General features: G+C 41.4%; 2 protein-coding genes across 2 annotated transcripts in view; one reads left to right on the top strand and one right to left on the bottom strand.

The window, feature by feature from the left end:
- The window catches only part of LOC135700107 (MOXD1 homolog 2-like), a 397,833-nt gene that overhangs the window by 330,987 nt on the left and 52,096 nt on the right, over positions 1–14,750 (bottom strand). The window lies entirely within an intron of this gene.
- Positions 12,394–14,689, top strand: LOC135700083 (uncharacterized). The gene is made up of 2 exons (XM_065220477.1): positions 12,394–14,364; positions 14,612–14,689. Exons 1-2 carry the CDS (start codon positions 12,394–12,396, stop codon positions 14,687–14,689), a joined length of 2,049 nt encoding a protein of 682 aa, XP_065076549.1.

Here is a 14,750-nt window from a genome sequence, read left to right as displayed (position 1 = left end):
CTTTCGGTCGATGCGTCGTCGACTTTGGAAAGCAACCGTTTCGTGATGAGTATGTGAGTGTTGACCACGTTTTGCGTCCATTGCTGCAATGGAAGCACTTTGCCCCACGATGGCGTAACTGCCATACAATGAAACCACTGGAAGTGGCTCCAGTTCTGTTGGAGGAAGCTTTTTGGATAGCGGACGATAAAGTTTTTATTGTGTTATACCTTTTGACTATAGTTTTAAGATGTATTGTATAGTGACCAAGAATCCTCGGCTCTGTAAAGTTAATTCGGTTGAGCCTTATCAAATAAATTAATGGACAACAACAAAGTTATGACTGTTATCGCTACCATACATTATGGATATGATCTATTATGGCTATCGTCTTTTGGCAATCGTACGTATGGCAAACATCCGTATGGCTAACGTCCGGTCACCGTTAGTGAAATACTCGCAAGAGCATAGAAGTATGATTATTTTCCATTTGATTCCACTTAGTATTTTGTATCAACTACTCGACATAGTTTACACCAATGAATCGGATTCTGTCAAGTTTCGTGAAACACCAGTTCGGTTATTCGATATCGACCATTACCATATACCTAGGTTACTCACTTCAGTACGACTGATGTCACTGACTATCATTCGTATCTCCCTCAACTGGATGTTAAACACTGCTACTTCATCTTATTGAACAACAATGAAAAATTTAGTCCAGGCTATCTTTCACACATATGGCACTGTTCTATTGGCAGGGCTGGTAATAGGCATGTGATGAAAGAGTAGTGACTAAAATAACGAAAATAGTGACAAAATAATGACTTTTAAACACTATAAAAGTGACCAAATAGGAAAGGTATCTTTCCTATCTTCCGTTGATTGCGATTTCCACTTCGAGAAATTTTTTAAACTCACAAACCATCAGGCACATTTTTCATATCTAGTCTAGTCTAGTCTAGTCTAGTCTACACATACACAGCCAGTACTTGAAAGAATCCTGGAAAATGATACATCTATCATTTTTCTTGTCATTATTAATGCCTGCTGCACATCAAGGATGTGAAACAAACAATAAAGCGGCCAGGCCTACTGTGTAGCGTTTAGTTAATTTTTGTGGAAGTGAATGTTTACCATGTCTACTTAATAAGTATAGACAGTGGTTAACATTTAATCCACAGGTAATCAAAGAGCGGGGACATACCGTACCAACCGCTCCGTATGCAGGATTTCAAATTAGGCTATATAAATCGTTGGGAGTGACAGAGCTAAGAAAGTTAATGTACACTCCTTGGTTGTCCGATCTCCTGGGATGGAACACAGGTATTTACCCCTTGTGTTCGAGCGAACAGTCCTCCCTCCGTACAAGCGTGGACGGCACCGCCAACCCACTGCCATCCCTCAATCGATCCAGCCGATCTCAGTTGAAGGACAACGGAGAGCGGTGTGCGGACGTAACCTATACGGAGGGAATGCTGTATTCGCCTAGGTTATAGCCCCCTTGCTCGCTACCATTTTCTTCTAGCGGTTGGGACCTGAGCACTAACTCTTGTCCTAGCCCTATATGGCATATGGTTATAGCGCCATTACTCGCTTTCTGAAAAGAGAAGAAGGGAAGGGAAGGAGAGGAAAAGGACTTGGGAAAAGGAAATGCGGAATTCCTTTCCTCATTAGTATTTGTATCGTCAACTTTTATGAAAACTATATAAATCATTTTTCCTTGGTCAGAGGTATTATTACGACATTTGAATAAGATTGTCTTATCATTTGTTATTCAAAATTTAATGTTATAATGATCAATTATCCAATATAAATCGGTAACACTGTCCTGCAACCGATGATTTTTCTAATCCGAAAACTAAAAGTTACGAAAAAGCACTGATGCCTTCATTAAGTTCCACTTTCACGCGACGTTCAATGGTTAAACAAGTAAACAAGTTATTAAAATGAAATCACGTTCCCGAAAGCAGTCAACAATGTATCTTAAACCGGATCAAGCGTGCGCCCTATTTTTCTAAACATTCCGACGCGTTCCGCCCAATATCTATCAATTACGTTTTTCTACAATAGTAGCCTGGGATAAATCCTAATTCGACCGACACGTGTTTGTTGAAAAATTATATTCTGCCTAATATCAGTAGTCAGTAGTCATTAGGAAACCTGTTACTATATTACCACATATGTATCCTTCTTTCATGAATTTGTTTTACGAACATGATCAAACACAACCTTTTTCTATGACAAAACTATATTCTGATAAAATTGGATCATTGCCTGGACCATCTATTGAAACTAAAGAACAAAACAATTGGCCATAAAATCTACCTGTAACCATTTTTTATGACTGCAAAAAGTTTGAACTCTGGAGTTCGAAGGTGATAGCTTTACCGTATACCCATTAGCCCATTTCAAGATCGCATGCTTCCGAAGATTTTGCTTACAATAAGCCCCGCTCCGGTACAGTATCGATGCTGATAATGTACTGAAACTTTCTATAAAACAGTAGCGCAAAATTTGATTGACGCGTATTTAATGATTAAAAAAAAATATTTACGATAGAATTACCACAAAAATTAAGGAACGAGCTCACCAAATTAGTATCCAGAAAAGAACGGCACGGCTTAACAGGGTTTAACCAATGGGAATCTTTTCTTTCCATGCTGATTTCACGGTCTAAATCACTAACACTGGCACAACACAGTTACTAAATACGTAAAAACTGAACTGGACTTACATTTGGAAATAATTCAAACGAAAATTCTTCGGATGGCCTAGCGCCACCAGCCAAAACGCTGACAGAAGATTATCGCAAAAAATCCCGACAATAGAAAACAAACACGTTTAATCGCGGCCAAGGCACACTTCGATCCATCAGGCACATTTTTCATATTTCCAAAAACTAAAGCAAATGGTTCAAGGATCCCATAAATTTTCTCTCGAACAATAAGTATGAATTCAATAAGCAAGAGCACGGTCCAACTCCTCACTCTGCGCTCTTTTGTCAACATCGATTTTTTTAAACAAACAATTCACTAAGTTGATATTACATGCTAATCACGAATTGGTGATTAGGTTGCAACATTGAGACACAGAGAAAAATGTTCAACTTCAAAGAATTAGACAAATGTTTACAATTTTAAGACAATCAGTTTTAAAGATCTAGCATGTTAAAAAGCACATTGGAGGCCTCTTTTCAGCTCGACACAGTCCGGTCTATTGCTGCCAGCGTTCATCATAGTCGTCGCGGTCCTGCTGTCGAGACTCTAGTTGAGGTCCTCCAGCCTGCTTTCCCAGGCAAGTACGTTTTTTTTCATAAACTCTCACTTCCTGATCGTCCTTCCGATTCTAGTTCGTAAGTCCGTTCGAGGACACTATTTGTTGCAATATACCAACGCATAGCCCTTCATCACTTTTCAACGCTTCATCTTCACGCTACTCTTTAACACAACCAAGCTCATCGTCATCTGACCCGGGACGCCCTACACATAGCAGTACGGAAGCCCCTGACCCGCCTAGCTCAGTCGAACCCGTAGCCGCCATGGAAAATATCTCGTAGCTTTCTCGTTCCTGCCACCCAAGTCGTCCCGGCCCTGAGTCTAGTGCTGGCGATGGGGTCTCCAAGCTGCCTATCATGGCACGTATCCTTGCAGTATCAGTAATTTTCCCTCTGAAGAACTCTCGTTCTCTAGGAGTTCCAGTACCATCGATGCCTGAATTTATTATCAAAACGTGAGAGGTTTGAGGACTAAACTGGACAACATTTTTTGGCATCTCTCGACAGTACCTACGATGTAAATATGCTAACGGAGACAGGATTAGACGACAGCATCAATTTCCTGCAGGTTTTTGGAAATTCATTCAACGTTTTCCGTTGTGATTGTTCCCCTTTGAATAGCGACAAGCGCTGCTTTGGTGGTGCGCTCATAGCCGTTGCCGAACGACATGGCAGCTCGCGCATTGATACGAACAATGGCAACACATCGCCACCGTTCGTGAACTCTGCGACAACGCTTCTCTGGATGACATTGTACTCGTGTGCGGCGATTACAATCAACCTCGTACTGCCTGCTCTGAGGATGAAAATGGCATTCGTCTTGCTTCTTCGACGCTTTTGATTCCGGCGAGTACAGCGTTATTCGACGCTATGGACTTCTTCAACCTGGATCAAGTTAACGTGCAGCTGAACAAATTAGGTCGCACTCTCGATTTGGTTTTCGCGACCGTGGGTAACTCTTCTGTAGCATATTCTGCTGATGATCCATTGCTGCCAGTAGATCTGCACCACTGATCCTAGGCCACCTCCGGTGGCAAATGAATTCGAAAGAGCACTCAATTACTGCAAAATCGACTTTGATGTGCTTTTCGCTTCCCTGTCAGGCCTCGACTGGAATTGTGTCTACGACAGTGTGGATGTCCATGACATGGCCTCAAATTTTTGTGCCATCATCCGCCATTGGTTGAACTTAAACGTTCCTACGAAGAGAATACCTGTCTCTCCTCCTTGGAGTACGCCCCTTCTTCGGAAATAGGGTTACGGTATGTAATGTGGGTCTAGTCCTTTCATTCGGCCTATCACGCAAATAAATAATTAATTAAGGAATATTACACAAAAAATAAGGAAAATATTGATCACTGATGGTTGATAAATGTGTACCACACACAAATCAATTTATATCACAACATTTCAATACATTTTCAGCTCTCGTAAGTAATAAAACTGGTTGAGAATATCACAATGTTCGGAGTTTTTAGCCGCCATGACTTATAAGGTTAAGATGGGAAGGTTGACTGACGATCATCAAATGGCCTGATTATGGCATTTATTGATTGGAATTACCTGATAATACACACTAGACGTAAAACTTACAGTTGCTGTTTGAATATTTTATGTTTATTTTAATTGTTTAACAACGTTTTCACAAGTAAAACATGGACCCAACTTTAGGGACACATTTCTTTTCTATGTTCCTAACTATGGCCCATGAAATTCATTTGACAGCATATAGCAATAAGAGTAACGTCAACAATGTTGTTTTGCATTTGGATGATAAGGAACGAACAGGAAGGGAGATTTTTTCTGCCAAACCTGTATAATGAACATCACAATGTTCTGATTTAGATATTCTGCGGTCAAAAGACGATAAGCGAAATTTTTAATTTTTAATTTTTAAATTGAGTGATTTAATGTAGTTTTCGTAAAATTTTCTCTAAGAAATGTTTTGAGGAATGAAGAGCATTAAGTTAACAGTGATAGTGATAAAAAAAAATACATCAGAAAACGTTACCAAGAGCGTTTTTTTGAGGATCAAACAAGATAGGACGAAGTTGCATCCATAAATAGACCCAATTTGGGGACAATAGACCCATATTACATACATTTCCCTCGTGAGTTATTGTCTTAAAAAAAGTAAGTTTTTCAACTTTTCGTGGTTTCTGATAGCAAACGACATGATAAGCATATCTAAGCATACCATTTAGCAGTAGAATATCGTTTGCAGGTAAATTCATTGATGAGTTATGATTAAAAACGTAATCGATGGCTGCATATTAGACCGAGGTTAGGGACGTATACCTATAAGAAAGAACGCAATCGGTGGTAACGTTATTTCCGGGCGCATAAATCCGTGTTTGCCAAAGCTAACTTCAAACGAGCGAGGGTGCAGTTTGGTTTACGCCGGAATCCGAGGTCGTTTTGGGGTTTCGTAAGCAGCAAGAGGAAAAGCTCATCAGTTCCGCCTAATGTGATCTATGATGGCAAAGAGTCCAATAGTGAAGAAGAAGCATTCCATTTCTTCGCGATGCATTTCGCATCCATCTTCGAACCAGTGTCATCGTCCGACGTCGAGGCCGAACTGGCTGCGTCAAATGTCGCGCTGGATGCAGTTGATTTAGACACGTTCGAAATTCCATCTGCAATGATCATCGATGCTTCAAAAAAGTTGAAGAATTAATTTGCTCCTGGCCCGGATGGTATCCCTCCTGCTGTTTTCCGTCGCTGCGCATGCGCAGTATCTGAGCCGCTAGCCTTCATTTTCAACCGTTCGTTTGAGCTAGGTGAATTTCCCATGAGATGGAAACTATCGTACATGTTTCCTGTGCACAAAAGTGGTGACCGACGAGATGTTAAAAACTACCATGGGATAACCAGCCTTTCTGCCGCATCGAAGCTTCTCGAGATTATCGTCAGTGATCAAAAAAACCACATTTCGTCAGATCAACATGGATTTATTCCCGGTAGGTCTGTTGCTACTAACTCGCTGGATCTAACTACTACCTATTTTTCGGATATGGAAGATAAAGCGCAGGTTGACGTAATCTAGTTTGACAAAATTGACGGCTTTTGACAAAATTGATCATAAAGTGTTGCTCTGCAAGCTATCGCGATTGGGAGCCTCAAATCGATTGGTATCGTGGTTGTCATCGTACTTGACTGGCAGAACGCTGTACGTTAAACACGGATCTTATGTTTCATCGCCATTTTCTAGCACGTCCGGTGTCCTGCAAGGAAGTAATTTGGGACCGTTATTGTTTGTGTTGTTCTTCAATGACGCTGCATCTACCCTTGGCCATAAGTGCAAGGGATCTGAAAATTTACGTGGTGGTACGCTGCATCGAGGACTGTTTTCACCTGCAAATCTTACTCAACATGTTCGTTCAGTGGTGCCGCTTGAACAAGCTTCTATCGGTCCAAAGATCCGTTAATTTATGAATAACACATCGATCATACTGTTCTTAGCAAAGTGGATCAAGTGACGGATCTTGGTGCCGTATTGGACTCGAAGCTTTCCTTCAAGGCTAATCGTCAACTTGGCTTCATCTCTAAGATTGCCAAGGATTTCACGGACCCACACTGTCTAAAAGCATTGTATTGTTAACTTGTAAGGCCGATCCTAGAAAATGCTTCAGTTGTATGGGCTCCGAACGACGTGTCATGGAATCTAAGAATCGAGCGTGTGCAAAAAAGACTACGTTTATAGCTAAATTACTCAACGGTGACGTCGATTGCTCTCATCTTCTGGCACTGCTTGATTTCCGTGCTTCAGGTAGGATGTTACGTAAGCAATCCCTGATGCAACCGAGCTTTCATCGTACTCTCTATGGCTACAACCAACCTATTTGTGCAATGGTTCGTATGTTTGTATCCGTCGAATCCGCGTTTTATTTTGGTATGTCCACACCTCAATTTGTGAATAGAGTAAGAAGACTGAACCATATTTAAGACGAATAGTTTATTCATTAAGACAACTTTGTCAGATGACTTATTAAATAATAAAAAAATAAATAAATATAGATGAAGTGATGTGTTTAGCAACTTGAAGAACTGCAGTCTAGAATCAAATGCAAATCTAAGTTAGCCATGAGTTCTTTGAAACCGCTATAGTGGACTGGCTCCCAAGAATTGAGTTGAAAAAAAAAATAATTAAAAATCATAACTCTGGGACTTAGACAACTTTTCTAGATCGCAGTCTAATAAAAAATCTCATTATTATGGAACGAGGGAAATTGTCCCAGATAGAAAGATCATGGGCATAAAACAAAATCTATAGGACTTAAAATCTCGATCGTGAAAAATTAGGGATTATGGGAAACATTTGGAGTTTTGGACCATGAAAGCTGGGACTTAAAAATTCGTCCCTGTCCTTTGGTACAGTGAGGGTTAGGGCGCGTTCTGCCAGGAGGCAGATTTCATGTCTGAGTAAGTGTTGACACCAGCCATTGTTATTTGCAATTCACTTAACAAGGTGCGCTTCATATTTCACCACATGTAGTTCCAAAGAGCCTTAATGAAATGTGGCGCATGCGATGATCACGATATGAAGGCACATTGCTACTAATTTTATAGAACACAAGTAAATGCTTCCAGACATTAGTTAAGATAAAATATTAAAAATGTGTTAAGCGTTAGTCAACAAAATTAACAACATTGATATACTTTAAATCGTGTTAAATTTAAATCTTCCCTCATATCACATCCGTTGAACCATCCCTGAATGGTCATCCCGTTGTGGTTATATCACACCGTTGCTAATAATGTATGTATCTTTATTTTTTTCCAGTACCAAGAAGTCAACAAAGTAAAAGTGAAAGAAGAGCTGCAAAATGGAACACAATGACAATGGAGTGATGCTCGTTAAGAAAAAACCCGGGTACACTGTCCATTTTCCGCATTAGTGTTACGGTTTTACGGTTTTATAAGATGCAACTAGGAACTCAAGATCATCATACAAAGATAATGGACGTCAAAATGTCGTAGAACACATAATAGAAGGACAACTAGTTCACAAATAGGCACGAAAATTGGACAGAAGGGTGAGAAAACAGTGAAAGTTGGTGAGATCGTTTTAAATTTTGAGTTTTTATGATTGCTCATATCTACAAAACAATGCTGGGATTGGGAGGGACTATCAGGGAACCCTATTGAAGAGATTTGGATGGGGATAGTCAAATTGTTAACTCCATGTACTTTGACTTTATGTTTAGTATAGTGAAGTCAACGATTTACATAGTTGAAGATGCTAATTTCAAATAACAGACTGAAGTGGTAATTTTTATACGATAGAGTGAGGAGATGAAAGAATAGAATTGATAGTTCCGTTTAGAGTACGGCAGTGTGAAAATTGCATATAGAGGAGTAGACAGCGAGCTAGGACAACTTTTAGGAAGGTACAAATCGGTTTTATCATCTCTCTTGACCAAACTCCACCTTTGGAGAGGGATGGTGAAGGGTGTCCCCTCTTCCACCACCACCACTGGCAAAGAGAGATGATCGCCGACCTCTCAAGTACCAACGTTGTGTTTTGAAACAGTTCTACCGATTTTTACCGCACTCCAGTTGTTATTTGAAGGTAGGTATCCAGTCGTAGGTTTGGAAATTGCAGCTTTTGTTACCCCTACCACGGTATGTGCTCCTGTCATCGTTGATATCGTCAAGTCTAAGAGTCGGAAATCTCCGAGACAAACAAATTGAGAAAATGTTGCAGTCTGAAATAATTTTCATCATTTTGATCATATAGAATGTAATTTCACAGTCCTTGAACAATGAAAATGCTCATGAAACATAGAAAACATTTTATGACCATGGAAATATTTTTTTTTCGAAACCTGCACCTGTAAATTGGTTTACGTAGGGGAAATGGATGTAATTTCGGCCTAAATGCCCCTAATTTGGGCCCATACATAAATTCAGTAATCGACCAAATTTTCAATAGCGACCAAAAATATCCATTGGTACCGTCCCAATGACGCGTTCATCTAGATAAAATTGATAAATAGCAGATTTTTAGCGATGGGTCCAATCTTAGATCCATAGGCCAACATTAGAGCTATTTCCCCTATTACTGGATTATCAGTACGGAAAACAATTTTATGAACTTAAAAAAGGAACTCAAAATTCTGTGGCATAATTTTTTTTTTCGGTTTTTGGATAAATGCTAAAGCTACCGGGGGTCAACACTTTTTAAAATTTCTGGCCTTTGTCGAGAGCTTGAACATTTTCCTAGAAAACTTCTTTACATTTCAAGCTTGGAAAATGTTAGAGATCTCGAAGTAAAAAAGCGAGAATATTGGGTCTATAACCTTGTTTTTTTTTCGAAACCGCTGACAGTTAAACAATCCAAAATTGATGATTCCGTCAACATCAATTGGAAAGTTAACGATTCCATCTGTTCGCAACTCTTCTTGTCATTCAGAATTTACACACGCATATTTAATGAATCTTTCTAACACAAATGTGTTACCAAATCAATCTGTGACTTTATGTGTTTTTATGGCCTCTCAACATTGGTCGTAAAAAGTGCCTTTTAAGGAATAGTGTGATGCCTTTTTGATGAAAAAAGTGACTTTTTAGTGACTCACTTGAACTGCCTATAATCGCATATCAGTCGCACATGGAACAAGTAGGCATTAAGAAAATGGCAGTCGAAGTTACGAAGTGCAATTCTCATGTAAATATTTGAAAAATCATAGTAAATTTATTGATATTTTTTTCAAGTTAAAATCTATCACAATGAATCTTGTATGTCCTGTTATATCAGCGAAAAATGTGGCAATTCGAAAAGCAGAACATTAACTTGAACTATGGACGATTGAATTTCAGGATGGGACTGATATGCGATTACTTTGCTTGGTGGGACAAGCTGATTTGATATTTTTCATGATTAAAGTGCATAGTTTTATCACATAATATGAAAGTAGACGTCAATTGATAGTGGATAGCATTTTTATCTCAAATTGACGTAAACCCATATGGGACTGATATGCAGTTATAGGCAGTGAATATAGTAACCACTTAAAATTGACATTAGCTCTGAATTGGTAGTAAAAATATAACGCTTTTGATGCATATTCAAGTATAAAAGTTCACAACAAGCTAAAGAAATGATGATGACACTTTGCGATTCCCCTTTCACAGCCATCAGTATGTAAAACCTGTCACTTAAAGAGTTGTCTGTACAATACACTTGTTTATGGATTTAGATTAATATCCAAAGTCCCTCCTTGTTTCCATACTTGGCTCAAAAAATACATTCTAGGCCCCGTCCCATTCTTACAAACGGTGAGCAAAGGATATAGCTTGCGTTACTCTGACGAATCACTTTCCCAGGGTAAAGACGGCATTGGGATCTCCAGCTCTGAAGCTAGGGTATGTTACCGCCTCCCAGACCAGCGCAGCATGTTCCGGGCTGAGGCCGGACTGTCGCTTTCTTTGCCATCTCCACTCCGTCAAGCAAACAAATCAGGCATAAAATCTCTGATCACGCCTTCCTTCGGAAGGGAAGTAAAACCGTTGGTCCCCGGTTCAAGAATTGATGGGTCGATAAGTAGGATCCAGGTGTGGGACTTGCCTTCCTGGCGTTGGTAGCATTGGTGCTCAGCACGGAAAACAAGATTGACGGAAAACAAATCAAGGAAAAAAAAGCAAACCAATCGTCCTTTTCATCGACTCAGCCAGTGTTGTAGCCGCCATTGATGCCTAACGCCCCACTCACCCATGGATGCAGGCCATCTTCTCGAGTGCCCCACCTGGCACTACTGTCACCTGGATACCCGGCCACTGCGGAACTCAGGGCAATGTGGAAGCTGATCGCCTTGCTTCCTCCGGTAGACATATGTGCCTATACCCGCGTAAAGTCTCTGGCCCAGATCTCAAAAAGCATGTATATTTTGCATGATTTGGGAAGCCTAGAATATGAACTGGATAAACTACCGCAAACTCTTCATCAGACAAATCGAAGCAGACACGCGCAAATGGGAGGATCCAGCAGACCATCCATCCCAAATTGTCCTCTTCCGCCTAAGATCTGGCCACACTCGCTTTTCCCACAACCTCAGTGGAAACGGTGATTTCCACAAGACCTGCTCCCTATGCCGCATTCATCACTCTGTTGAGCATTTTCCCCAGTACCAAAGAGCAAGAGAAGTACTACTAGGTTTTCTTAAAGAGACAGAACTCTTCCATCTAATTTGATAACTACCACATCGGTGGTAGGACATCATGGACCGACCACCCGCACCATCACCCAGATTACCGACCCTAAACTGACCAATGATACAAGCAAGACCCATGCGCTCCAAAGCCCGGACAACTGACCCCAACAGACCTACGGCACAACCAGAACCCACCCACAAACAACCATTGACCCTCCCTGACAGCATACAACTCTCTGTTTTAAACATCTCTGTATTAGGGGGACCTCCTTCTGGGGCCTCATCCTCCTTCCCGTAGACCTCCCTCGGAGATCCCCAGAGACGAACCAGTCAATGGCTGAAAGTCTCTTTAATAAAGTAACCTAACCTTAACCTAAAAACAGCGGGAAATCATGTTAGGAAGCTGGAGCTGAGGAAGTATTTTGTGTGTGTCGAGTATGCAAAAAGGGATGTCATAGATGTCACCGCAAACAACAGCAGTGACATCTGATGGAAAATCAATGCAGGAGCTTGACTAAATATTTAATTTGTCTACTATAAACTGTCGAATAAAGTGGGAAAATAATCCACTGAACCTTTGACCGCATTTTCCGTGCAGGACCAAACCCAAATCAGTTACCTTTTTTTTCTAGTTCCACTATGTCTAGGGACAACGTGATTAAATCAAATCTCAAAAATATGCACTCACACTTTCACTGCGTACATCTGTTCTATTAAAGAGTTTCGCAACTCAATTTCTCCGAAATTAACACCGATGAGCCGCATTTGTTGAACTTCACAAAAAAAGTATCCGATGAAATTTTTAATTTGAGCGATAAAGATAACGAGCGCTTATCGGACCATAAAAAGGCTGATCGTTCGAGCGCACCTAAAACCTTTCGAGGTTAATCGTTTAAACGCCGACAGCAGACAAATTCCTATCAGTTTTCTTCTAGCTACCGATAGGTTTGGTTACAATTCTGAAGTTACAATCGACTGGTCGCAATGTTGTGGAACTGCCTGCTCACTGCTTGGGTAGCGACTGCCGTTTTGATAGCAGCTCAAGAGCCAGATCCGGAAGTCGACTGCAGTTCGGTATCGTACGCATTCTACTCCATAGAGGACGATTGCTCAAAGTTTGTGTTCTGTAACGATGGAAAGGCAGAGGAATTCAGCTGTCGTGTTGACGAATATTGGTCCCAACAGGCCGGTGCTTGCGTGTTTGGTGATTCGGAAACCTGCCAAGACTGGAGCCCTGAAATGGCTTGCAGCGGGAAAACTACGGGAATAAAGGTCCCTTATCCGAGCGATTGCGGAAAATTCGTCCTGTGCAGTGAAGAAGGAGACACAATCCAGGATTGCGAGCAGGGGTTAATTTTCGAAAATGACCGTTGTGTCGTTGGGAACTTGGAGGATTGTGAATCGTACGAGCCAAAGTGCGATGGTAAAGAGAATGAAAAGTTGGAGCATCCCGATCGGTGTGACGCCTTTCTAAAGTGTGGTGCAGAGGAGGTCACTTTGGAGTTTTGTCCTGAAGGTGCAATATTTCGGAATGATATAAGGCGATGCGTATTGGGTGATTTGGAGAAATGTGAACCATTGCCAATCGCAGAGATGTGCGAGAACCGAGTCAATGAAACCTTAGTACATCCCGACAGGTGTGAATCATTTGTGCAGTGCAAAGAAGGAGAAGAGCCAAGTGAGGAAGATTGTCCTCGTGGAAAGATCTTCAACTCGAGGAGCTTGAACTGTGAAGTGGGAGACTTGGACACTTGTGAACTGCTTGATCAAGTGTGCGTCATTGCTACTGTGGGTGAAATGCTGGAGCACCCAAATGGATGCGATATGCATATAATCTGCTTGCAAGGAGAAATTCCGCAGTTAGGCTTTTGTCCGTTTGGAAGGATATGGCGCCAGGATATGATGATGTGTGTTCCTGGAAACCAAGCCAGTTGCGATCGTGCATCGTTCGAAAGTATGTGTGATGATCAGCCCTATGGGGTAATATATCCCCATCCGGAAGGTTGCTCAATTTTAGTTAAGTGCACACTCCCCTATGCTGTCGAGATCCCCTGTCCAGCTCATCATATCCTTCAACCTGGTACCTTGGATTGCATTTTGGGGGACCAAGATAAATGCATATCATATAACGACTTGTGCATTGATAAGCTGTACGAGATAGTCGCTCTGCCCGACACCGACACCTGTGATGCATTCATTTTTTGTCTGAACGAAAATCCAGAACTACGTAATTGTCCAATAGGTGATATTTTTGATGCTACACTAGGAATATGTTCACCTGGTAACAATAACAATTGTGAGTTAATTGAGTGTATCCATCCTGACAGCGTTTCGAGGCATCCAAACTTTTGCAACATATTCACACGCTGCAACAACGGTCAGATATCCACCCAATTTTGTCCATTCGAACACATCTTCCACGAAACCATGAAGCGGTGCACTCCGGGTAATGCTATGGAATGCGTATACGATTCTTTGGAGGAAATGTGCAAAGGTCGATTCAATGATATAGTGTATCCTCATCCAAGTACCGATAACGAATGTATAGAATACGTACTGTGCATGGATGGCGAGGCCAATGTTAACGCCTGTCCAGAAGGAATGGTCCTTCGACCGGAACATCTAGACTGCGTGCCGGGCGTTGAAAAGGATTGTCAAGTTCTCGATATTGTTTGCCATGCTGATGAGGAATCAGAGATCGTTCATCCCGGTAGGTGCGACATGAAGATTATCTGTAACAATGGAACATTTACAGTAGAAGCGTGCCCGTCAGGAGAAATAGTACATCCGGATGAGCTGAGTTGTGTTCCAGGGATCTGTGAAGATCCAGCACCGGTCAATGAATGTTCCGGGAAACCGGATGGTGTCTACGAATATTCCGACTGCAGCCGGTATGTTGTCTGTACCAATGAAGAACCGTCCATCGAAGATTGTCCCGCAAGAGAGATCTTCCTTGTAAGTATAGGAGTTTGCTTTCCAGGATCGGAATCAAATTGCAAACCATTCCTTTTGGATTCTATGTGTGAAGAGAGAGAAGACGGCTCCGTCCATCCTGATTTAGAAAATTGTTCGCAATTCATTACATGTAACAACAATCAAGCCACCCAAACCCCATGTGGTAGAGGAAACATCTACAGTCCGAGTCATAGGCAATGTCTCGCTGGAGCATCCTGTAAACTGATAGATGGTTGTGAAACCGCAGAGGACGGCACCGTTCTTTCACACCCTGACGGTTGTGATCTGTTCGTCGAATGCAAAGAACGCCTTGCCCACGCAATAGAATGCCCTCCGAGACATATCACCAGCGGTTCAAGCAGCGAGTGCGTTCCGGGAGACTTGAA

Source organism: Ochlerotatus camptorhynchus, unplaced genomic scaffold, assembly GCF_037179485.1.
Source record: "Ochlerotatus camptorhynchus isolate MF236.1 unplaced genomic scaffold, CSIRO-AGI_Acam_v1.1 ptg000128l, whole genome shotgun sequence".
Taxonomy (NCBI): Eukaryota; Metazoa; Arthropoda; class Insecta; order Diptera; family Culicidae; genus Ochlerotatus; species Ochlerotatus camptorhynchus.
Note: the sequence above shows the minus strand (reverse complement) of the source record. Positions and strands in the feature narration are given on the sequence as shown.

Bases quoted from the DNA above. Each gene is read 5' to 3' on its own strand.
- LOC135700083 (XM_065220477.1), top strand. From the start codon at position 12,394: ATGTTGTGGAACTGCCTGCTCACTGCTTGGGTAGCGACTGCCGTTTTG. The intron at 14,365-14,611 runs GTAAGTATAGGA...GTGAAACCGCAG, and splicing joins CCGCAAGAGAGATCTTCCTT to AGGACGGCACCGTTCTTTCA.